This window comes from Brassica rapa, chromosome A09 (assembly GCF_000309985.2).
Source record: "Brassica rapa cultivar Chiifu-401-42 chromosome A09, CAAS_Brap_v3.01, whole genome shotgun sequence".
Lineage (NCBI taxonomy): Eukaryota > Viridiplantae > Streptophyta > Magnoliopsida > Brassicales > Brassicaceae > Brassica > Brassica rapa.
Genome location: NC_024803.2, coordinates 15,985,411 through 16,010,431, shown reverse-complemented (window position 1 = coordinate 16,010,431; position 25,021 = coordinate 15,985,411). Strand labels below are relative to the sequence as shown.

Genomic DNA, 25,021 nt, shown 5'->3' with positions numbered 1-25,021 from the left:
CCTTTTGGCTCTCTGCTTTCATTCTCCCCAAAGGCTGCATTAAAAGCATCGAGTCCCTGTGCTCCCAGTTCCTTTGGTCTGGTAACCATGAGAAGAGAGGAGTAGCCAAGATAGCTTGGCAGACAGTGTGTCTCCCCAAGCAAGAAGGTGGGCTGGGACTTAGGAGCTTCTCTGTTTGGAATCAAGTCCTATGCCTAAAGTTCATTTGGTTGCTTCTGTCTAAAGCTCCGTCTCTTTGGGTGGACTGGCACTGGAGTATCCACTTACAGAATAAGTCTTTCTGGACCATCCAAGCCTCACAAACGGATTCTTGGACCTGGAAAAAGTTGCTAGATCTCCGACCCTTAGCGATTCAGTTCTGTCAATCCAACCTGGGAAATGGAAGGACTACTAGCTTTTGGTTTGATGTCTGGACGCCATTTGGCCAGTTAATCGAGTACATAGGTCCTTCTGGTCCGAGAGCATTGACGATTAGAAAGGAGGCAGTTGTTGCTGATGCAATCAGACAGAATGTTTGGAAACTCCCACATCCTAGAGCACAAAAGGAAGTTGATCTTCATGTCTATCTTACAACTATTACCTTGCCTTTAGCTCCTGATAAAGTAGATGAGTATGAATGGATTGTGGCTGATTATCCTTCTCGTAGTTTCAGGTCATCTACAACGTGGGAGATGCTGAGGCCGAGGGAGGAGGAAAAAGACTGGGTAGACGTCGTCTGGTTCAAAGGAGGAATTCCTAAACATGCATTCACGATGTGGGTTGCGAATTACGACAGGCTGCCAACACAGGCGAGGCTCGCGGCCTGGGGTCTACCGATAGCACCAGCGTGCCCCTTCTGTACGCGATATGATGAAACGAGAGACCATCTTATGCTTACCTGCGCGTATAGCTATGAAGTTTGGTCCGAGGTGATGAGAAGATGCCAACCCCCGCCATCAATGATCACGACCTGGTCGGAGCTTCTCTCTTGGATACGTTCCTCCCGTTCAAAGAGCCTCACACTCTTGAGGAAAATTGCAGGCCAAACAGTTATCTTTCATCTATGGAAACAGAGGAACAACCTCATTCATAATCAAGCTTCTTTATCGAGCGCAACTGTTTTCCATGGTATCGACAGAGAGGTGCGAAATATCATCTCAGCTAGGAGACAAAGGAAGCCATTCAAAAGCCTCATGCAAATGTGGCTGAGATAGACTCCTCTGTTTAGTGATATTTGCCTTTGTTCCATCTTGTTTTAATTTTTTTGCCTTGATGGTTTCAGAACAAAGATCTTCTTGTAAAATCTTTTGCTCATTTTTATGATATTTACAGTTTAGCAAAAAAAAAAAAAAGATTTGGTTACATTCTCCAAGTCAAAAAGCCTGTGTGAGGCAACATTTGAATGAGCTCTTATCTTTCCATCCTTAAGTTCTTGGGATAAACAGTTCATGCATACAATACTGAACAGTAAGCATCGACTTGAACTTGATCTCATCTCCATAAACTGAAAAATTCTCTTGTACAAACGTCATCAAAGACACAACAGTAGTAAATAGACTTTTTGCTGCGAGGATTTTATGGGCTTTATGCAACACTTTACGCCCCAACGTTTTTCTAAGTTAACTAAATGGTTGAGTGAAATAAGCTTAAAGGCCCATTCAATTTATTACAAGTAAATTACATTTTACTTATCCCCTGTGCATTAACATCCGCTGTAGCACATCGGTCAATTTCAACTAAAAATGCAAATATCATTCGATCAATCTCTTGAAATCCGGGTTTGACTTCACCTTCATACTGACTTCAACTCAATATTCAAAACTCAAATGGGTTAAATTAAGTACACATATTGTTATACGAACAGCGACAACATAAGTAGCACATGACAAGCCTTGAAGAATGCTTCAGGGACCCCGACTTTTTATTATAAGCTAGGTGAAGAAGGTACAAACATGTGACATGTCCATCGATAGTATGCAGACAAGTAACGCCAAAGGGTCTGAAACTATGCTAACCAAGAAGATTTGGCTCTGGCTTGAGTTTACCAATTGGTGTAGTCAGAGGCGCTGAGATATTCCCCATGCTCCTCAAAGTACTCAATCATACGTTTGAGAAACGCATCACTGCTCACCGTCTCTGTATCGCAGACCACACAACACTGTCTTCTAGCGCGAGTAACAGCCACGTTCATTCTCCTTTGGTCCTTTAGAAACCCAACCTCCTTCTTTGAGTTTGATCTAACCATTGAAATGATGATAGCTTCTTTCTCTCGTCCTTGGAAACCATCCACCGTAGAGATCTCCATCTCCTTTAGCTTCTCCTCTTTGCCCCTAAGAATCCTAAGCACCATAACCTGAGCAGCGTAAGGTGTGATGATTCCAATATCAGAAGGACGAACACCACTCTTGATCAGTCTCTTGGCATGCGCCATAGCAACCTCTGCTTCCCCTTCGTTATAAGTGCTCTCTTCCTCGTCTTTCTTCTCCTCCATGTCACACCCAGCGGAATCTACTAACAGCAGAGTCGCCTCTGTTGCAGAAGATTTCTCTACATCATCCAAGTCAAAAACCATATGCGAGGCAACACTTGAATGCGCTGTTATCTTCCCATCGTAAAGCTCTTCTGATGACCAGTTCATAATAAGCTCATGCATACGGTACTGAACAGTAAGCATAGACTTAATCTCATCTCCATAAAGATCCGCTAACCGTTCAAAGAGCGTTATCCCCAACCCTTTCCTCTCAGCTTCAGCGCTCTGGATCGTCGGCGGGAGCTGGAGATGGTCTCCCGCAAGTATACATCTCGAACCCTTAAGCAGAGCAATCCAGCAAGCAACCTCAAGAGCCTGCGCTCCTTCATCGATAATCACCAAGTCAAAAGTTATACTATCAAGCTTTCGCGTTAGTGCACCAGTCAGAGTCGTGAGAATGACATCAGTGTTCTTGATCACGTCCGAAACAGCTAACTGCTGCCTCTTACGCTCCTCTTTACCCAAAGCTCGAAGGTCCTTCTGTATCCCTCTCCTCGTGTTTCTATCTTTCGCTTTCAACAGCTTCCCGTTCAACGCCTTCATCTCCTTCCTGATGTCATTCGCTAGCGCGCTGTTATCCCCCTTAAGAACCTGAGCGTCTAGAGCACTATCCAGCACTTGAGGTAAGAGCCTCGCAGGATGCCCCACTCTCACCAGCTTCACCTTGTGAGGAACAAGCCTCTCGACAATGTTATCAACAGCGATATTCGAAGCCGCACACGCGAGAATCTTGGAACCGCGTTTCACTTCTTGCAAGATTATCTCCACAACAGTAGTTGTCTTCCCAGTACCAGGAGGACCGTGTAACAAAAACACATCCTTCGAAGACAAAGCCTTCGAAATCGCATCTCTCTGAGACTGATCAAGACTCTTGTTAAACGCCGTAAACTCAACCTCCTTCTTTGCAACCGTTGGCCCTCTCTCACCGAACAAGACAGGTACCAAATCAGAAGCAGGTCCTCTCAACACACCTTTACTCAACTGCACCAACGTATCCTTCATCCTCCTATACGTCACCTCGTTAGCGAGCTTCTCCAGCCTCAGAGAAGTGTTCAGCCCTTCCTCAGGGACCTCATCGAACACAACCGTGATCGAGGAGTCTCTCAACCGGTACACGACTCCCTGCGCAAGGGGAGAGGAGCCGAGATCGGCTTTGTTGAGCTTTAAAACGACGACGTCGTGGTTGCCGAACTTGTGGGGAGGAAGGACGTCTCCTTTGTTGGATTGGAACTCGAGGAGAGACTTCCCCATGAGACCTGTTTGCATATCGACGCATTTCAAGTTGAGGATCGTGGTGCCTTTCTTCTGAGCGGTTTCGATGTTTCTCGACGCGCCTGAGGTTAGGGACATTGAGATCTCGGCTTCTTTCTCCATGTCGATAAGTGGAGCCATCGTTGACACGAAGGACTCGAGTGACATCGCAGTTCCTCGGTTCTTGGCCATTTGTTGAGAGATTGTTGATTCTCTGAATTCAATTGTAGTATAGAATTTGAAACAACGCAAAATCTAAAACTCAGATGAATCCAAATGAAGGATCCTTCTATCTAAAGGAAATGTTCTTCGACGATGAGTTCTTATCTATTGGCCGAGGAGGAAGACCCTCGACAAATTGAGATGAGAGAAAGAAACCCTAGAATGGAGACGATGATCTGACTACGGTGGAAGATAGTTGTGAAGGTCTTAGCTCTCGAGCATTTCTTTTTAATGGGCTTTGATTTTATGAACGTTTCGGCTTTTGTGGTCCGCTATTGGCCCAGTTTTATATATATTTTAGACCTGATGATTGATTATGGGTGTCCAAATGAGCTATAGCTCATGAGCCGACTCAGCTTCAGCTCAATTTTTTATGAACATGATCTCTATTTTTTAGGTTCATTTAATAAATGAGTTTAACAAGATTAAATTAGATTACGAGTTATATGAACGATGAACAGAGCTTGATCGTTTTTATACTTATAATTATATATATATATATATGTGTGTATCGGATAACTTCTATTTTTCTTAGGTAAAAAGAAGGGCAATTGTCAGTAATAGCACCTTTTGAGTTTTTATCTCAAAATGACACTAGAAGGAGAAAGTCACAAAAATAACATTCATTAAAGGGTAAAATATCCTTAATACTCTTGGTTTAAAATTAAACTAAAGCTTGATCCGCGCACCCGCGTGGGTATTCATTTTTGGTTTGCAAAAAAAAATATTTATCTTATATAAATGGTAATATATGTTTTTAAAATTTATATATATATATATATACTAAATAATTATTTAATATATTTCTAAACACAATCATTTTAGAATTTATAATGAATAATTTTATTTTATTTTTTGATCCGTCAACTGTTACAACCCTATTTTTAAAATATAACTCGTGTGTTCGTGCAAATGTATTTTTTATGGATCAAAATTTTAATGTAAAATAAAATGGTTATCTATTTTTATATTTGATTTATACGATTAAATAATTTAATATATTATTTAAAATCGTGTGGTTTATATTATGTATTTTTATAACACTTTTATGTTTTTTTAGACGTAGTTAATATACCAAAATAAAAAATAACCACCCCCGTAATAATAAAATCTTGTTACATTTTTGACATTGATTAAGTATAATTTATTGTTTACCTAGATTATAGAAAACATTTTTTTAAATAAATAAACATAATTTGTTATATTTTATTTTAGGAAAATGCATTAATTAAACTATAAAATACAAGAATACTAAAAGGTAGGTAAATTTATTACTTCAGTGGCATTCAAATGTAAATAACTTTGAAAACTAAGGAGCAATTTATATTGGTACTTCTCTTCTAATAATAGAGATAAACAAACAAAACTAAATAAAAATAAATAAAATAAAAATAAAAAAATGAAAAAAATGAAAAAAAGAAATTTTTTTTATAGTTTCAGATTATATGTTTTCAGATTCAAAATTTTTTGTAGTTTTTTTTTCTTGAAATTTTTTTTTTTGAAAATTTTCTTTTTATAATTCAAAAATACTTTGTGAAACTGTTTTTTAAATTTTTATTTTTAATTTTTTAGTATTTATTTTTTATTTTATAAAATTTTAAACCCTAATTCCAAAACCCCACCCCCTTAACTCTAAACTCTTAGGTTTGGATTAATTAACCCAATGGGTATAAGTGTATATTTACCTCTTTAATGAAACCTATTTTTGTGAATTTGAACCTTGAGTGCTAGTTTGAAAACAAAAACTTGGTTTGGGGCTATCCTAGTCTTTTTCTCTAAAAAGAAACTAATTTCTATATCATTCATATTTATCTTCTAAATTTTAAATGTAAAAATATACATAAGTAATATAAAAATTAAACTTTTAAAATTATCTTTAACTTTTTAGAATAAAGAAAATAGACTCTCATGAGGAATAAGGATTTTGGATCATTGTTTCACCTTTAATTTAATTTATTTTAGGTGTTGGTTTTATTTAGTATTTAATATTTTGGATTTCTAATATTTAAATTTTAAATAATATTATGTAATTTATTTTAATAACTTATTTTATAATTATTTTAAAAGAATTATTTATTTATATTAGATCGCAAGTTATCTCATCTAACTCATGCATGATCTAGATGATCTAAGTTCGAGTTTACATATTGAAGCTCATACTATAAATAAGCTGAGCTGAACTATCTCATGAAAGATCTGAGCTGAACTATCTCATGAAAGATCTGAGCTTACTATGAGCTGAGATGAGTTGAGCAATCTAGCTCATTTTGACACCCCCTATGATTGATACAAAGTACAAACCAATGTTTAAAAATCATTGGGCATTTAAACAACGTTTTATAAGAGATTATTGATTAGGCGGATACCTAAACCGATTTTTTAAACGTCTTAACCAATCATTTAAAAGATTGTTAAAAAAAAAAAATCAATTTGTTTAGGTTCACTTTGTCGCTGCCCGCCTAAACTAGAACATTGATACAAACAATATGTTTTCTTTCTTTTTCATACATGAAAAGTGGAAACATATTTATAGGAAACATACAAACGTTAAATGGATCATACATACGTTTTTATGTATCGATATTTTCTTGATTCTCGTATACCACGGCTTATGAAACTCATGCAGTGTGTCCCTTTAGGGACATTCGATAAAATTGGAATGAAATAAAGAAAATTAGCATGGTCCATGCGTAAGGAAGACATGCACGAATTGAAAACTAGTCCAAATTTTAAAATTAGAATTCATTATCTCAACTAGAAAATATTCCGACTATTATGTTAGCAATCTTACATGTTGTGGTTTCGGAAATGGAAGAACTAGAACCTTCTGATATTGAAACAAAATAAAAATACTTATGCAGCGTGTTGAAGTTAAATTAACTCATAAAGCATTTCGCAGATGGTAAAAAAAGAAAAGGAATGAAAGTGAAAAAGAGAGGTAGAATCATATGTACAAAAAATGTTATGATTAATAATTTTTAATTCTTGTCAAGATTGTTCTTTTGTATCTTTATGAGCGATTTGGTTTTCAGGTTTCTCTGCTGGATGAAGCTTGGTTCAAATTATTATTGTCTATACAAACCTGACTGAAGTGTTAGACACTTGTACTTAGCGATGTACATTTACATGCTTTTTGTGACATTACTCCAGTGAGCTTTAAGTTACTACTTACAATGAGCTTTATAAGTTATGTAATGTAGCCCGCCCGTATATGGACGTGTGGTACGTGTTTGTCCACTCTTCTCCGCAGTGCCGGTCCTGACATGGCGAAGACCACAAGCAATTTTTTTAAAAATAGCCCATTTTAACTAAACGCTTAATTGGCTATATTACACGAACTAGCTATACTAATACGGACATGAAATTTTTTTAAAAAATATGTAAAGGTGATTCAAAAAATAGCTTGTGTGGCCCAAATCAATTTTACAGACACTTATTAAAAGTTCATAAACCTAATAGCACATTTTAAAGTACCTAATAATAATTTGTAAAAATACCTAAAACATGAAACTTTTTTAAACATGGTCTTAAAATAATAAACTCTACTCAAAATATATAAACCTAATAGTACCTTTATAAAGTACCTTAACCTAATATCATTTTGTATACATAATTAAGATATTAAGAATTTTTAAATAAACACATGGTTTTAATTTTCAGATAACTGCTAGATCAAATAAAAACTGGTATAAATTGACTCTGGACTCGATTTGATCTGTGTTAGAATTTTTTGATATACAAGATCTTTAGATCCCAAGGTACAATGAAAATATGAAATAATGAACGTGAACAATCTGTAAAATCATCTAAACGTTTTGATTCAGCTATTACAACTAGAAAACTGTAATATGTTTTGAAAATGTTTAAGCAGAAATTATTTACTTCCACTATTCGAGATCGATCCTTAGAAATCACGATTTTGGTTATTGTGTCTCAAAGGTCGACAAGGTCCACATGATATGGCAATACAGCATTTTAAATCTTATACAAAGGGTTAATAAGCATATTCTCTTAACACATTAGTTAAAATGCTCAAAATTTTCTTACATTAGACCTAAGACAATACTCCAAGACTCTCATCAGTTACGTTGTACGGAAACAAAGCATGTTATAGTAATTGATGAATTTAAAGCATTTTTGACCCAAAAAGGAGCATTTAAAGCATTTATATTCGTATATTTACTTGAAAATCATCTTGATATATACTAGCATATAAAGATAAAAATCTATGTTTTAACTAGTTTGATAATTTAACTAATTGACTCGTTACTAATATTGATGTTTCCATCAATCACAATTTACAGTCAAGTCAAACTTTTGACATAAATCTATAAATACAGCAAACTGTTATCAGTGTTTATAAACAAATTCTTCACTATCTCAAATCAAAATCAGAACATATAAAAATGAAGTTCGGAAAAGAATTTTCGTCACAGATGGTGCCTGAGTGGCAGCAGGCTTACGTGGACTACAAGTATCTAAAAACCCTAATCAAAGATATCAACCGCTTCAAACGCAAAACCAATCCTCAAGGCCATGAGATGACAACGGCTCTGCACCGCACATTCATCGGTCAAAAGAGACATGGCTTTGGCGGCGGTTGCGGTCAGATCAGCCCTTCTTCGACAGTGGTCGACATTAACGACGGAATAACGACGGCGCCAATTCATGTGAGTTCTTCGGTGACTCACCAGTACGAGACGACGTTTTTTATGACGGCGGAGAGAGGAGGAGAGTATGAGTTGGTGTTTTTCCGGCGACTAGACGACCAGTTCAACAAAGTGGAGAAGTTCTATAAAGAGAAAGCTGATGAAGTGGTGAAAGAAGCGGCGGCGCTTAACAAACAGATGGATGCGCTGATCGCGTTTAGGTTTAAGATGAAGGAGGAGCGTACGGCGGAGATGACTCTCATGGCCTCACCTAATGCGGTTTCTCCGGCGGAGCTCGCCAAAACGTCTTGTAAGATCGGTATATTAATAAACCGTAAAAATGACATAATATAAAAACCAAACAAATATTATTTTTGTTAGGTAGATGGTTATGTATAAACCTAAACCGAAAATTTTACGTTACACTTTAGTAATATATAATCGTCAACTACAACTTAAACCACGTTGAGTTACGGTATACTAAACTTAGATCAGGAAATGGTGGCATACCCGTATATGAAACTTTATACTTAATAAATTATATTCAAAATATAATAAGTTACAGCTTTTGTAGCCGTAACTTATACTAATCACACGGATGCACACATATAATTCCATTTTCTACAGAATTTTCGTTTACTTTTTACAGCTTTTACAAATTTTAGTTTGATAATATGTTAATATCTTTTTTCCAGCTTCATCAAGATCCGTTTTATTTTTAAAATTCGTCACATATTTGAGACATGACAAAAATAAAATAAAAAATATTCTTCATGGAATACGATTGACCACTCCTAGTAGAAATATAAAACCATCTCATATTTTGAACATTTTGCACTCTCGCTAGTGTGATCTATATAGTTTATTGAAATGAACCTTAACAATATATAATAAAATAGTCAAGTTAAGTTTTTTTTTTTTTGCTTCTGGTGTATGGTTTTATTTGCATCGAACGTAAATCTAATTTATTAAAACAGAATCCTATTTTATCAACTGTTTTATGAACTATCAAAAAAGTTATAACCGTCAAACGAAAATTGACCCTACTAATTATTATCTTTAATTTAACGATTTTGGTTAATCTAAAATATATTACTTACATCTTTGATTTAAAATAAAGACTAAAAGATTATAACCATAATCAGTACAATCTATTATTTATTCTGGAAAAGGAGTCTAACAATACTGGTGTAACTGGATTTCTATTTTTTGGAATGGAATTGTATGGAATGGTCTATTTCTTTGGATTCCAAAAAAAATCTACCAGTTAGATGGAATACAAATAAATCTCATTCCAAAAATTCATGTGGAATCAATGGAATCAAAAGGAATGTAGTTATAGTTCATTCATAATAAAAAAGTAACGTGAATGAGATGGAATGGAATCAAATTAATTAAAAATACTTTTAGTTAAGTTTAGATATTATGTAACTTATTTACTGCAATCAATTAATAGATTTGCTAAGATTCTTGAAGTTTATAATTCTCGTATGCGATTGTTACTAATTGGGCAAAATAACAACAAAATACATTTTTCGTTATTTTTAACACTTCTAATTATTGAATGCTTTAACTATTTATGGGAGAGAACTTCTCCAAACTTTGTTTTTTCTATTTTTTTCATGGAGATCATAAAGCTTTAAATTTTCCAGTTTTTTCAACAGAAATATGATGGATAAGGAAGCAACAAATCATGCTACATGAAATCTATTTTAGTATCATCCACGTTTTATTGATATATTCTAACATTCTTAATAATTTAATTTAAACTAAAATTACTCATTCCATTCAATTCCTTTAAAAAGTTACCAGGTGTGTTAGAAAAATATTTCTCCGCAATTATTCATTCCATTAATTGTTATTCCATAACTTCCATCATTCCATTATTTAGCATTCCATTTTCTTCAATTCCTTTAATTCATAGTATTCCAAAACTTAAGTACCAGTATATGCAAAGATCGTGTACATTTAGATTTAACTCTATATAGGTATCAAACCAAACCAATTAATTTCAGAAGACTAGAGTAAACTTATCATGAATCTACTCTTTCATTTTCAAATAGTGGTTTACATTTTAAATAACCTTATGATATCCCAACACATGTTGATTTCATGTAGTATATTTAAGTTATGTATCATCACAATATACATGAGTATAAAACGGGTTACTGTTTCACATTTGAATGTATTATCATAACAGAATATTAATTTCTGGGTTTGATTATTATTGATTTGATTTCTAAGATAGTCATTTAATAAGATTCTGATATAATCACAAGGGTAAACTATTAATCGATTTTATTATAAAATAATTATTTCTAATATATTAAATGAAATTTTAATGTATGTTCAATAAAAATATTAAGAAGATCTTAAATCTACTATATTCAAACAATCATATGGATTTTACAACTTTTTATATCACAGATATTTCTAGCAAACAAATCTAAAGATTGCTAAACATATTCCATTTTTCGAAATCAAACTAACCACACAACAATTAAATCATAGAATATTTAAGATCATCAATACTATTGATAGAAATAATTATGTATGTAGATGATACACTTATTTAATTTTAGTAAAATTTAAATTATTTTACACAATATGCCAAAAATATACAGTTTTAAAATAATGCAGTTTGATAACTTATAAACATCTGTTAAATACCATATATTTTACCAAAACTGTTTATACATATATTGATATAGTGATATAAAATTTAACAGATTTGAAATGAATCTTATAAATTTACAACTACATGTAAAAACCAAAAAAAAAACTCCTACACATACTATCATATCTATATAGGTTAGACGCGTAAAAATTGTCTCATGGACTATTCATCATTATCAATGAAAACACAACAGAAATTATAAAACTTAAATTATCTTTAATTAGATGTCATCAACGAGGACCATACTATCATCACATAAGATCCAAATAATTAACCAAAAATACTTAAAGGTGATAGTTTATTTTTATTGTGTGTTTGAGAAAAAAAAAACATAACCCGCGTTAAATCTAGTTAAACTTAAAGCTAAATCATTTTTTTTTTTTAAAAGCTCAATCTCCCACGGGAGTCATAGAGGAAGGAGGCTCCAGTGGAGCTGGTCGATCCGATGAAAATGACAATAACGTTGAGAAAGACAGTTATAGCAAAACAACACTCAAACCGGCCAATGACATGAGCAAGATGAAAGATACGACGAGACCAGCTTCGATGGGAGTTCTAAACTCCGTCAGGATCAGCTACACTAAGGGAACGCCTAGTTCCACCATTAAAAGCGTTCTCAAAGTCTCGAACGAGCCAGAGCTCATATTAAACAGATATAATTTAAGGAAAATCGAGGAGAAGCTAAGATGTGCGTTCGTAGAGTTTCATCGGAAACTATGGTTTCTTAAAAGCTATAGGTGCGTATTTTTTGCCCTTTGTTAGTATTGCAATTAATTGTAGATCCTTTAAGGTGAATTATTTAGTTTTATAATGATTGATGGATATGAGTTTAAATCAAAATATATGTGCAGCTTTTTGAATGTGTTGGCGCTTTCGAAGATATTGAAGAAGTATGATAAGGTAAGATTTGGTTTAGAGATTAATATTTTGATTTTAGGATTTTTTTTGTTTGCATGAGGTTTGTTCCAAAATGTGTTCGACGAAATTACTCGTATAGGTAACTTCGAGGGATGCTGCGAAGTCTTACATGACAATGGTTGATAACTCTTGCCTTGGAAGCTCTGATGAGGTATGCTTAGTAGTTAGTAGTTTTCATGTTGAAAACAAAATTATAGAAAAACATGTATTACATAATTAATGCATCAAGTTGCTTAATATGGGAGAATATTGTGCCCCGAACTCAAAAATTACGTATGGTACGAAGTGTTATTATTTATATAAGGTTTTCTTAATGCTGACTTTGGGCATGTGGAAATTATGGAGCTAAGGTCGAAATTAAATTTCTATGGTTAATCAAAATAACATTCAAGAATATGTTTTATATGCCGTTCATGCACTTCAGACCTATATATTATGTTATACTAGTGATGTAATGCAGTAATGGTGTAGCATTGTCACATGACTCATATCCATATTCGAATATTGAGATATGAACATATAAATATAAACACTTCAAATGTATATTTTATATATATGTGACTGCTCATAAATATACCATATAGTTGAAACTGGAAAATGCAATATTTGTTAAAATATGAAGTATTTCTAGCTTTATCAAAGGAATTTGGTGTTAATATGAATGTTAACTTAATACAAAAATGTTAACGTAATTAAAAGATGTAATAAAATTGTATAATTTACAAAGATCTGTAAATACCTTTATATATAAAACTAAATTGTGATAGTATATCTAAAATAGAGAGACAATGACCATTTGATGATTTCGAGTCAACCCTCATTAAACTAGAATATATAACTTATTAACGACGTTGAACTCCTCCTAATATTGATTTTATATTGCTCCTCTTTTGGCATAGGTTATGAGACTCCTTGATCATGTTGAAACTACATTCATAAAGCATTTCACAAATGGCAACAGAACAAAAGGAATCAACATCTTGCAACCTAAAGCTAAAAGAGAGAGACACCGACTTACATTTTCCACAGGTACAATCATTATAAGCAGGACCGGCTCTAATATTTACAAGGCTACGAACAATTTAATTAGAGTTTTAGTTTATGGAGCCGTCCAGATAATAATACACTTACATCTTGAACAGAAGTTCTTTTTGTTTTCAATTTTCTTCTTGGTGCACATGAGAAATTATGTTTCAGGTTTCTTGGGTGGATGCATGTTTTCCCTCGTTGTGGCTCTTGTCGCTATCGTTCGCACCCGAAACATCTTACAAGATGAACGCCAGGAACAGTACATGAACTCAATGTTTCCTCTTTATAGGTAAATTTTTATGAATGCACAACTGTAGTTGACATCTTGTGCGAACCCTTAAACTCAAAAAGAAGATTATATTTAAGTATATCGTCATTATTAATATAAATACAATCACAGAAATTGTATATTTGAAACAATCTAGCCTATGGTCCTACGAATTTATATGATCATTTCAGGCTAGAACCTTTTAGGCATATTTTTGTATCTTTGTTTCTGCAGCTTGTTCGGATTCATCGTGTTGCACATAATTATGTATGCTGCTAATATTTATTTTTGGAGGCGGTATGGAGTAAACTATTCCTTCATATTTGGATTCAAACAAGGAAATGAACTCGGCTACAAACAAATACTATTCGTGGGATTCAGCATTGGTGCGCTTGCGCTTCTTTGTGTCCTTGCCAATCTTGACATGGAGACAAACCCCAAAACTAAAGATTACCAAGCATTAACTGAACTCCTTCCTCTTTGCCTCCTCATTGTAAGTCCACGAACAATTTGTTTTTGAGCTCACATATATCTATTCGACGATAAAGGATTCATAAATTTGTGTTTTTTTACTAGACTATGCTCATAGTTCTAATCCTACCATTCAACATTTTCTATCGATCAAGTCGCTACTTCTTTCTCAATTGCCTATCTCGCATTCTTGCTGCTCCTCTTTGCAAGGTAAAACATTAAACCTCAAACTGCTTATAAATGAAAATTTCATTTTTGACAAACATTTTACTATTGTCTTCTTCATGCAGGTGACATTATCCGATTTCTTCTTGGCAGATCAATTATGTAGCCAAGCGCAAACTCTTCGAAGCATTCATTTCTACATATGTTACTACGGTTGGGGAGACTTCAAACAAAGGCAAAACACTTGTAGAGAGTCACGAGTCTTCAACACTTTCTTATTCATTGCTGCTGCCTTCCCATTCGTTTCTCGCTTCCTTCAGGTACAAAACTTGATCTCTACGAATTGAATAACTATTTTGTTAATTCAATAATGTTAATATGTATGATCACGTTATGTTTGTGTAGTGCATGAGGCGAGTGTTTGAAGAGAGAAACATTGAACAAGGGTATAATAGTTTCAAGTACTTTTTAGTAGTAGTTGCTGTTTGCTTAGGGATGGCTTATGAAGTTGATCGAAAGAAAGATAGTCAAACTATCTGGAGATGGTCAGGTGGGGTTACTTCTGCCATGGCTGTGGTTTTCTGTACGTACTGGGACTTGGTTCAAGACTGGGGACTTCTTAACCGAACATCCAAGAATCCGTGGCTACGTGATGAACTCCTAGTACCCCACAAAGAAGTTTACTTCATTGCCATGGTAAAAGCTTTGAAAACATTACTTTAAAGATTGTCTTCCCTCCGTTTACTTGAAAATACAAAGGAAAATGGCGAGCTTAGCATGGGCCCGCAAAGTGCAGAACCGGAAGAATCTTGATTGAAAACAAAGTTGATGGAGGGTATTAACTAGGGTCTTTACATACCCCATTTGAATTGTGCAACTCGAATAGTGATCGAGCAGACAATACCACAACCTCCCTAGGCATTAATTAAGTTAATGTTTCAAGAAAAACAACTGATTCTTAAACTTAACGCAGATCTTGAACGTGGTGCTGAGATTTGCGTGGCTGCAAACAGTGCTAGATTTACAATTTGAATCAATTAACACACAGGCGGCGATTGCCTTTGTTGCAAGTCTTGAGATCATTCGTCGTGGGATATGGAATTTCTTCAGGTTATGTACTACACATTAGTTTAGTTTGTTATCTTATCTTACTTTAATTCTCAACTATCTTAGAATGTGTTTACGTTTTATATAATAAAACAGGTTGGAGAACGAACATTTAAACAATGTCGGGAAGTTTAGAGCTTTCAAGACAGTTTCATTACCATTCAACTACGAGGAAGACCAAAAAATATTATGTGGCCTTAATTAGTGGTAAGTTAATCGGCTTTACTTCAGCTTTAGCATGATATCGCCCATTTGTATTACTAGTAAGTACTAGGTTAAGATGGAACCAACATTAAATACACATCTTTCTACATACACTATTATTTATTTTGCAATTTTTACATATTATAAAATAATTAATAAATACATATTGAATAATTGAGAAGCAAGTAACTATTACATATACTAGATTCGTTTTCCGCGCTACGCGCGGATTACATGATTCAAATTTGTTAATTTACAAATTTTTCCACTACATTTACAATATTACTAATTGTTTATAAAACATTTTAAAATACAATAATTTTATAGTTCATTTGCAATAATTTATTTTATTTGTTTTAAATTTTTAGTGAAAGCATATTTTAAATCATGTGATACAATATTCTAAATTGAAAAATTTTACTGGTGAAAGATCAATTTTTTTTTAAAAGTATTATATTATATTAAATTAAATCACAGATTAATACAAAACTATACATGTCTTTAGTTGTAATTACAAAAGAGAAATTCCCTAGGATAGACCTAAAATTTTTTTTATCACAAATATAGACCTCAAATATCAAAATGACCAAAACGTTTTATTAAGGGGTGTATTTTTGGGTTTATGATTTAAAATTTAGGGTTTATGATTTAGGGGTTAGAGTTAAGGGGGGGGGGGGGGGGGGGGGGGTTTGGGGGTATGATTTCAAATTTTAAAAACTAAAAAATATTAAAATTTTCAAAATAAAAAAGATCTATTTGAGAGAATTGCCCATAACAAAATTAGTTAGATATTTTAAAATTTTGTTTTAGTTAAAATGAAATATAAATTTAATTTTAAAATAAATACGACATTAACTAAATATTTAAAAGTTTTGTTTAAAAGAAAAATAAAACATAAATTTATTTTAAATAAATTTGAAATTACTTAAATATTCAAAATGTTTATTTTAATGAAAAAATGAAATATATATGTTTTAATGAAAAACAAAATATGAAAATATTTTATTCTGATAGAATTTCAGAGTAAATATAGTAAAGCATGTGTATAGTAAATCATTATTAAGCACAGTTGCTTCCTGCCTTGTGCACCCAACTTTGAACTGGTACAAACACAGATCATGACAAGTTAGTTAATTAACTATAAATATCCAAACTTTGTATTACATGCTTCTGCTGCCAGAATTATCAATCTAGGAAAAGAAAAGATTCCTGAAGTCAAGATCACATCCAACATGAGTTTGTAATAAAGATAGCAATATCGTTGCGTTAACATCCCATAAAGAGTCAGCAACTGGAGTTACGTTTTCAGTGTATTATATGACCAATCCCAGATGTATATAATATACTAATGATCAAGCATGCATTCTCCAATTTTTTTGAAAAGGAAGTGGCATAAAATAATTTGAAAAGGAAGATATGTATACTTTGTTATATGAAATCACCAGTTACACTTACTTATTTGGTTTTTCAAAAAGTAGTCAGAGTTTTCCATCTTTATCATGCACTATTATTGGCATAATTTGCCTCGTGCTATTGAACTCAAGAATGTTCAAGACTTTGTACAACCTGCAACAAAAAGCCATTTCAGGACTCGAGTTAAAGATTAGATTAAATTTTGATGGCATACATCAAAAAAGAGATGGATAATTTTGTCAATTTGGTTGATGTGTTGAACTCTAGATCTGGCCTCGTTGACATAGCTGGTTCTGCCAATTCGAGATGTAATATTCCGCACAAAATAACATTGAAAACTTGACCCTTCTGTTTGAAGAAATATATAGGAAATTCACCTTTGATTGATCAAAGTTCTGAGCTGGGAAACCTTGAAACTGGGAAAGGGAAGCTTCATATCAAACAAAGGATTTCCCTCGATCAGCTTCTGCAACTCAGTATACATTATATTCCTGGCTGATTTTGTATCACCATATTTTAACAATTTCTCGTTTTTCTTGTCGAGATATCAAACACACACACACACACACACACACACACACACACACACACACACACACACACACACACACACACACACTCTCTTAAACACCAAAGTGTATGCTTTCCAGAAAATTCAGTTATATAAAGTGAACAGAAAATTTACCTAAAATTCTCTAGAGTCAGAAGCTGAGTGATCTTTTTGTAAAGTTAGTTGAAAGCCGCAAAAACATTCAGGTCTGTAGGAAATATTTGAGCAGATTTGCTTTGTCATTTCTGCAAAAAATCATACAAACACTATTAATCAAGAAAGAGCATAGACAAAACCATACATTCGAGCAATAATTTTTTTTAAAAAAAAAATCATTACCAATCTGGAGCTTCAATATACTTATGCTTCCTAATCTCAAAGGAATTTTTCATAACAGTATCAATTATCATGACTAAATTTAAAAGCTTAATTTCGTCGATGTATAATATCGAATCAAATCAGATCAGATTTAGAACATTAAACTTAACATAAGCTTACCAAGAGTTTATGAAGAGATTCAATACGAAAGTTCTCGAACGAAAAAACATCTTTTATCTTCTGCTACGTCGTCTCTTCGGCAGTGGCGATTCAGTTGCAGGGATCTAAATGGCCGATCTAGACAGAAATTTGCGTACTCTGATCATAATACAAACTCTAACTCTTCTTCAACACGCCTCGACTGGGTTTCGTGCAGTTGAGTTGGAGTTTGTCCAGCCATAGCTGCAGTAGGTATTTTCATATAGCTTTGGAGAATACTTGAACTTCGTAAGTGGCCAAAGGGTTATATAGATGGAGATGGGGAAGTTGAAGAGAGTCGTCAGGTTGGGGTTTTTGATCTGATTAAGGTGTTAATGGCTCTGAACAGTGGAGAAAGTGTATCTATCTAGCCAGAATTTTGAAAGATGGTGGTATGAATTATTTAATGGTGTATTGTGATTTGCCTTAACTATTTTAAGCGTATAAAAATTGTGGAAGTTAGGGTTAACGAAGAGGGAGGAATATGATATGCTATTGGCTGGAATGATACATTGAATTGGTGTGAAGGTTTTGTGAGGCCCAGCAATTTGTCATTAAGAAACTCATAATGACATGACTAAATGATTGGTTCTAAATATTTTATCATATGTGGCATGCTTAAGAAGGCTTGAAATTAGTTGCTTTTATATAGTGGGATAATTAAATTAACACAAAAACATAAATCAAATAATCATTTTTTTTATTTACAGTCTTTTTACGAGAAATAAATCAAAATAATCATATTTACCTATTTTCTATGGTATATAGTTAAATTTAAATCATATTAACATACACATATAATTTTTAATATGGTTATCTATTAAATAAGACTTCGTACTCATATGATTTTAACAATTTTAATATTTTAACAATTTTAGTAACTTAAAATCGTTTTCAAAAATTCAATATATACCATATACAAAAAATATAAAATTTTTATTATATGGTGAATATAGTCTAATTTATTTTAATAATATAAAAATATTATAAATGATGAAGGATATAAAAATTGTTGCCAAATCTTTATTATTTAAAATTATTTTGCAATATATATTTTAATTTAGGTAATTCTATAACTTTTATTTAATAAAAGAAGAAAAATATAATTCTGTACATTAATAATTAATTTATGATTATTTTAATAAAAAATATAGCATGGGTTTACATGGATCAACTTAATTTTCTAGTGATTCTAAGAATGATCACACATGTCATAGATAAGAGGTTGTAATGTTTATCTTTTAATATATAAGGGATATATGAAAATGACACTGGTCAAATTGCAGTCAAATTGCAGTCAAATCTACAAATAAGTCATAATGTCCAAAGATACGTCTCACGAAATTTTTTCAACAAAACTAAACCCTGGTACTCATATAAATAGTTATCATTATTTATATTGATATACCTTTTTCAGATAATTGGTCTCTATGCCCATAAGCAACCTTTTAATTAGATGATTACACATGAAGTGATAGGAGCATTTTAGATGGTGATTTAACTCTACTCCCACCACTCTATCATAGTTGTGTCATGTCAGTTGTGTCAGTAAGGATGTCAGTTTCATTTTTTTCTTTCCAGTTCTTAACTTATCTTCTTTCCTAACTATTTTCATTCTCTTATGCTTTTCTTTCTTTTCCTCTCACTTACGAGCAATAATCTATGTTTCTTTTTACTAAAAGAATAAATTAAGTTCTATTGTTTTCATTGAATTTTTTTCTAGGTTTTTATTAGACTCCTTAAAACTTTTTTTCGTTTATCTTCTTGGGTTTGGTCATTTAGATTCGTGTGTACAAGTTTAAATCGTGTGTACAAGTTACACAAGCACATGACCATGCTTATACTACTGATAAATTTTCCTATCAAAAGCAAAACATAGGAGTTTTAAGCTCATAACTATGCTTCTACTAATGGTTAATTTTTTTTTACTTTCTTTTACTTCTTATTTTTTTGCTTGAACGTGTTCTTTTCATCATGAGTGAATATTAATTTATAGTGGTTATGTAATAAGTTTCATGTTATTTTTCACTTTGATTGTTTAAACTTGAAATTGGTCAAATATTTGTTATATGTTATATGGTTTTATAAATCGTTTGTTATCTAGCGAATGATTTGATATCTGCTACATATTTAATTCGCTGATACAAAATATTTTGTCATTAATTGATAAATGATTTGTGTACATGATAGGTTTGACAGCTTGTACATTGCTTATACTTGGTTTGTAGTTGTCAAATGGTTTGATTCATTAATTGTTTGTGAGTTAAAACATTATTTGATACCAAAGAATTGATTAAATTTTTTTTCATATCTGATACATGATTTGTTATGCAGTTTATGCTTTGTTAAATGATTTGATATCTGATACATGATTTGTGATGCGGTATATGTTTTGTTAGGTGACATGTAGTTTGATATCGATGAATGAATAAAAGAGAAGATTCAATTTTTTTTAAATGGTGGCAACGACAGATATAAAAACAGGAGGATAGAGAATTGAAAAAGAGTAAAGAGAATGTAAGGGTGTAAGAGGAAAAAAAGTGTATCAATGTGTATTACTATTTTAACATTCTACATGTTTTGATATATTGTTGTATCAAGTATTATCTAAGAGACCATATACTAAACAATATATCAATTAACAAACTATCTATCAAACAATGTATCAGTTAACAGAACATGTATCAGCTAACAAATTATGTATCTACAACAAACAAGGTTATTTCACAAATGCAATTTCTAACAAATAAGTTAACCACTAATAATTAATTTAACATTAATTTTAAAATTTAGACAGTTAAATTATACAGTTATTCTATTAATAAAATATTTTGGTATTATATATTTTTAAAATTATTATTATTTGATAATAATATTTTTAGCACTTAAAAACCGAGCAAACAGTGTGGACTAGAAGTGAAGTAGGTGCATGTAATATTCTAAAGATAATAATATATTTAGCAGTTAACCAACCGTGTCTTGTAAATTGTAACTATATAATCTTTCAGATGTACTTGCATCTTATAACTAAGATATTATTTTATAACATCATTGTTAACCGATAATCAGTATTTTCAACAACAATATTTAATTTTGCACTTATAAATCATCGAGACATCGTGTTAGTAAATCATGTGTTGTTTGTAATTACCCGATTGTTAACAATAACTTGAATCTGATAATCAACATCTTATCAACTAACGTTGTTGATAACAGATAAACAAGACACATAAATTTTGTCTTCTCTCTAACTCACTCTTTTAGTATTTCTTTTTATGATACACAATTATATACACATCTACAAACCTTAACACCACTTATATAAATATATGTTTTTTTAGTTGATAATATAATGAATGAATGGATGATAATATCGTAGGTCCTACTTTGTTATTAACAATAATCTACAAAATTATAAATGTAAGTGAAAAAGGAATAAAGGAAGAAAAAATGCAAAAGATGTACATGTTTGTCTTTGTGTAAAACAAAAAAAGAAGCTACATGTAAAACAAAAAAGAAGAGATAGAAGAAAAAGAGCGAGGGTGGAAGAAAGGAAGTGTCAAATGAGGGACATACTGTATGGAAAGGGTCAGAAGCATAGCAGAAGAAAGATAATGTTAGAAAATTGTGAAGTCCAAAAACAAAATTGAAATGAAATTTACCTTAGTGTCAATCGATGGACAATCGCATAAAATGGGTCTCAATTTTGGGTAGTTCACTAAATCTCTCTTTTTTCTAGGAGAGCTCATGTTTAATTCTCTTTATGCTTTTCTTGGGGAATTGTGATTTGAAAGTCTTCCGATGCTTTTATTTGTCAGTTCAGCTTCGCCATCTTGTTCTTTTCGGTTCTAGCGTGGAAGCGTCTTGTTGCAGGTGTTTTTAGTAGGGGTGGGCACTTTACCCGATATCCGAAGTGGCACCCGAATCCGATCCGAAAAACCCGAACCGAAATCCGAACCGAAGTAGCAAAATACCCGAACGGGTATTGAATAAGGAGAGATTGGATACCCGAACCCGAACGGATAATACCCGAACCCGAATGGATATCCGAAGATAACCGAACATATGTATAATTAACCATATATTTCTAGTTTATATCTCTCATTTTATATAAAATATTTATATTGATACTACACATACTTTAAGTTCATATGATATACATACAATTACAGAAAAAATGATTTGTTAATCACTTAAAATGCATGTCAAGTTTTTTATTTCAAAAATTAACAAAAACTTACATAAAAAAAAAACTAAATTAATGCCTTTTTAGTTTTAAAATGTTATGTCCAAATCTATTAACCATTCAATCTATTAAAAATAGAAAATTAGTTAACTAAAAGTTATATTTTTAAATACAACAAACTTGAGAAATGAAAATTTTAATTTTTTTTTTCAAAATCTAAATATCCGAACCCGATCCGAATTAACCGAATCCGAACTAAAAATACCCGAACCCGACCCGAAGTACAGAAATACCCGAACGGGTTCTAGACCTCTATACCGAAATACCCGAAAATCCGAAATATCCGATCCGAATCCGAACGGGTACCCGAACGCCCACCCCTAGTTTTTAGTTAGAGCTTGGATTGATTTGTTTGTTTTATCTTCTCTTTGTCAATGTTTTTTGTTGCTTTTGGTCTCTTTCTTTATGGCATATTTCTTGGGCTGTAGTCCGTGGTACTTAACCATTTTTCAACGGTTTAGTAGCTTTTTTCTTTGATAAAATTTATTGGTTTTCTGGTCAGATCCGGTAAAAACGCACTAGTGGAAGCGTAAAACATTTTCTTATCCGAATTTTAATATCTTCTGACTTATGTTAAAAATGGATTACGACATATCATGTTAACTACTTGGACCGAATTCCAAACCAAGACTACCAAAATAGAGATTAAATAGAGATTTGATTTAAACGACTAGGTACAACATCACATTTGAGACCTGATGGTACAACCCAACTATGAGGTACAACAAAAAGTGATAATTTAGTTCCTAATAAAAAACGAAGTCAGGACAACGTGTATACACATTAATTTAAAGAGTTTGAGATTTATTAAACTGATAAAGAGTCTTTTTTACATTTGCAAAGGCATTTGTTTATTTAGAAAATCTTTCTATAGTGTCTTAATTGTTTTTCAAAATATTACTATTGTAACTTTGAGAATCTAAAGAATACATATGATATTCAAAAAAATTGTTTTATAAATTTAATTTTTCAAAATTCAAGTCGGATAACATAATAATTTGGCAGAATTATATTATTATCAACTAATTTTTGATTAACCATAGCTATATATATATGCGTGAAATTAAAAAAAATCATAAAACTAGTAACACTAAATTTTAGTAAAAATGTCAAAATTTAAAAATAAATAATAATATAATTAATTTTTTAAACATCATTAGAAACCTAACTCTTAGAAATCCATAAAAAAAAAAAGAAAAAAAAAAGTAAACCTAACACGAGATGGGCATGACATTTTTAAGGGTTTTCGGTGAGCACTTTTTAAAAGTGAGGCAGATAATTCCTAAAGAGAAGTATGACAAAGACTAACACCATTAGACATGAGAAAGCTTATAAAAACAAAAGCGGAAAAACATTTATAATACAAAAAGTTAATCCAAAAGAACATAATAATACAAAAAAGTAGGCGTGTAAAGTGAGATTCTTCACACGCAAGTCTGCCAAACTAATAATTAGTGACGTACTGGAATAACTTTTATTTTTCAGCACATACTGGAATAAATAAGATGATAAAAGTATCTTTTGATGTTGGAAAAAGTAAAATATAGGGTGCATGAAAAACATGTTATTCAAATAGTTTCTAAATGTTGACAAAAAAAAGATAGTTCTGAATAGTTTTTGATTAGATCTCTAGTTACAAAACAAAATGTACAAGTATACATATCCAATCTAAATGCCTTCAAATTTGATGACCAAAGTAGATTTTCTTCACTTTACTTCAATTCACATCCATCTTTACTAATAGAAAATTGGGGAAATTACATTTTTACCACTTTCATGCTACCACCTTTCATTTTTACCACCACTAATGAGACATTTTCAAAAATAAGTGGCAAAAGACTCTTATGCCCTTGTTATTTCTATATATAATAAATCATTATTTAAATAAAAAAATAAATAAAATAAAATAAAATAATAAAAAATGAAAAAATAGAAAATAAAAAAATAAAGAAAATAAAGAAAATAAAAATAAAAAATAAAAAAATGTAAATTTTTTTTATGTTTTCGAATTATACTTTTTCAAATTCGAACTTTTTTACAAATTTTTTTTTAAATTTTTTTTTTTGAATTTTTTTTAACTTTTTTTTTCAAATTTCTTTTTGAAAAACGAAAATTATGTTTGAAACTATTTTTAAAATTTTTTATGTATTTTTTAAGTATTTATATATTTATTAGAATCATAAATTTCACATTCCAAAAACCTTACCCCACCCTTCAACTCTAAACCCTAAATCTAGATTAGTTAACCCTAAGTGTATAATTGTATTTTACCCTTCATTAAAAGTAGAGGTAAAAGTGGTTAGTGTAAACATGAAAAGTGGTACTATAAATGTGGTATTTGTGGCAATTTCTCACGAAAATTACACAATAATTTGAAAATAATAGTTTTTAGGGTCAATCTTTTTTGCTAACTGATATTCACATTTTTTATAAAAATATCTCTCATAATTTTATTTTTATTTTTGATCTTTTATAATTTAAGTTTTAATTCATATATGGATGATCTTTCTTCTTTTTTTTTAACACATATACTAGATTTTGACCCGCACATTCGTGCGGATATTTTTCATTTTATGAATGTATACTTTTGATTTATTATAAACATTTTAAGTATATAATATTAATTTTAGTGTTCTATATTGTGAATGTAAACATATTATTTTAGTAAATTGTATACATGGTAGCATCCATCATATTATTTTAGTAAATTTTATGATATAGAATATTTTTTGAATGTTATGATATTAATTTTTTTTTTATTAAATTAAGACTTCAAAATATTAGATTACTTTAATTTTTATAACATAGTTTGTTTTTTCATGTTAC

At 31.6% G+C, this 25,021-nt stretch overlaps 2 protein-coding genes, 1 long non-coding RNA gene and 1 other non-coding gene across 5 annotated transcripts; 2 read left to right on the top strand and 2 right to left on the bottom strand.

Moving 5' to 3' along the window:
- Nucleotides 1–1,774: 1,774 nt before the first annotated feature.
- Nucleotides 1,775–4,194, bottom strand: LOC103839413 (DNA-binding protein SMUBP-2). The gene is made up of 2 exons (XM_033280501.1): nucleotides 4,048–4,194; nucleotides 1,775–3,959 (listed from the first exon to the last, which is right to left on the bottom strand). The coding sequence occupies exon 2, from the start codon at nucleotides 3,950–3,952 to the stop codon at nucleotides 2,021–2,023; it is 1,932 nt and encodes a 643-aa protein (XP_033136392.1). The 5' UTR covers nucleotides 3,953–3,959; nucleotides 4,048–4,194; the 3' UTR covers nucleotides 1,775–2,020.
- A 1,480-nt stretch (nucleotides 4,195–5,674) lies between these two features.
- Nucleotides 5,675–20,617, top strand: LOC103839415 (phosphate transporter PHO1 homolog 6). The gene is made up of 13 exons (XM_018654485.2): nucleotides 5,675–8,941; nucleotides 11,697–12,045; nucleotides 12,160–12,208; nucleotides 12,306–12,377; nucleotides 13,126–13,255; nucleotides 13,424–13,544; nucleotides 13,758–14,016; nucleotides 14,100–14,204; nucleotides 14,285–14,479; nucleotides 14,565–14,855; nucleotides 15,133–15,269; nucleotides 15,363–15,473; nucleotides 20,349–20,617. The coding sequence occupies exons 1-12, from the start codon at nucleotides 8,389–8,391 to the stop codon at nucleotides 15,469–15,471; spliced, it is 2,370 nt and encodes a 789-aa protein (XP_018510001.1). The 5' UTR covers nucleotides 5,675–8,388; the 3' UTR covers nucleotides 15,472–15,473; nucleotides 20,349–20,617.
- On the top strand, nucleotides 6,612–6,714 carry LOC117128809. Its single transcript, XR_004452200.1, has one exon. It is a non-coding gene; the product is annotated as a U6 spliceosomal RNA (small nuclear RNA).
- LOC117128356 lies at nucleotides 9,258–24,743 on the bottom strand. 2 transcript variants are annotated; one of them, XR_004451660.1, is made up of 3 exons: nucleotides 24,722–24,743; nucleotides 10,575–10,611; nucleotides 9,258–9,816 (listed from the first exon to the last, which is right to left on the bottom strand). It is a non-coding gene; the product is annotated as an uncharacterized LOC117128356 (long non-coding RNA). The 2 variants fall into 2 exon arrangements; XR_004451659.1 differs by lacking the exon at nucleotides 24,722–24,743 and having other exon boundaries at nucleotides 10,575–11,713.
- Nucleotides 24,744–25,021: the final 278 nt, after the last annotated feature.

Bases quoted from the DNA above. Each gene is read 5' to 3' on its own strand.
- LOC103839413 (XM_033280501.1), bottom strand. From the start codon at position 3,952: ATGGCCAAGAACCGAGGAACTGCGATGTCACTCGAGTCCTTCGTGTCA.
- LOC103839415 (XM_018654485.2), top strand. From the start codon at position 8,389: ATGAAGTTCGGAAAAGAATTTTCGTCACAGATGGTGCCTGAGTGGCAG. The intron at 13,256-13,423 runs GTACAATCATTA...ATTATGTTTCAG, and splicing joins CCGACTTACATTTTCCACAG to GTTTCTTGGGTGGATGCATG. The intron at 14,017-14,099 runs GTAAGTCCACGA...TTTTTTTACTAG, and splicing joins TTCCTCTTTGCCTCCTCATT to ACTATGCTCATAGTTCTAAT.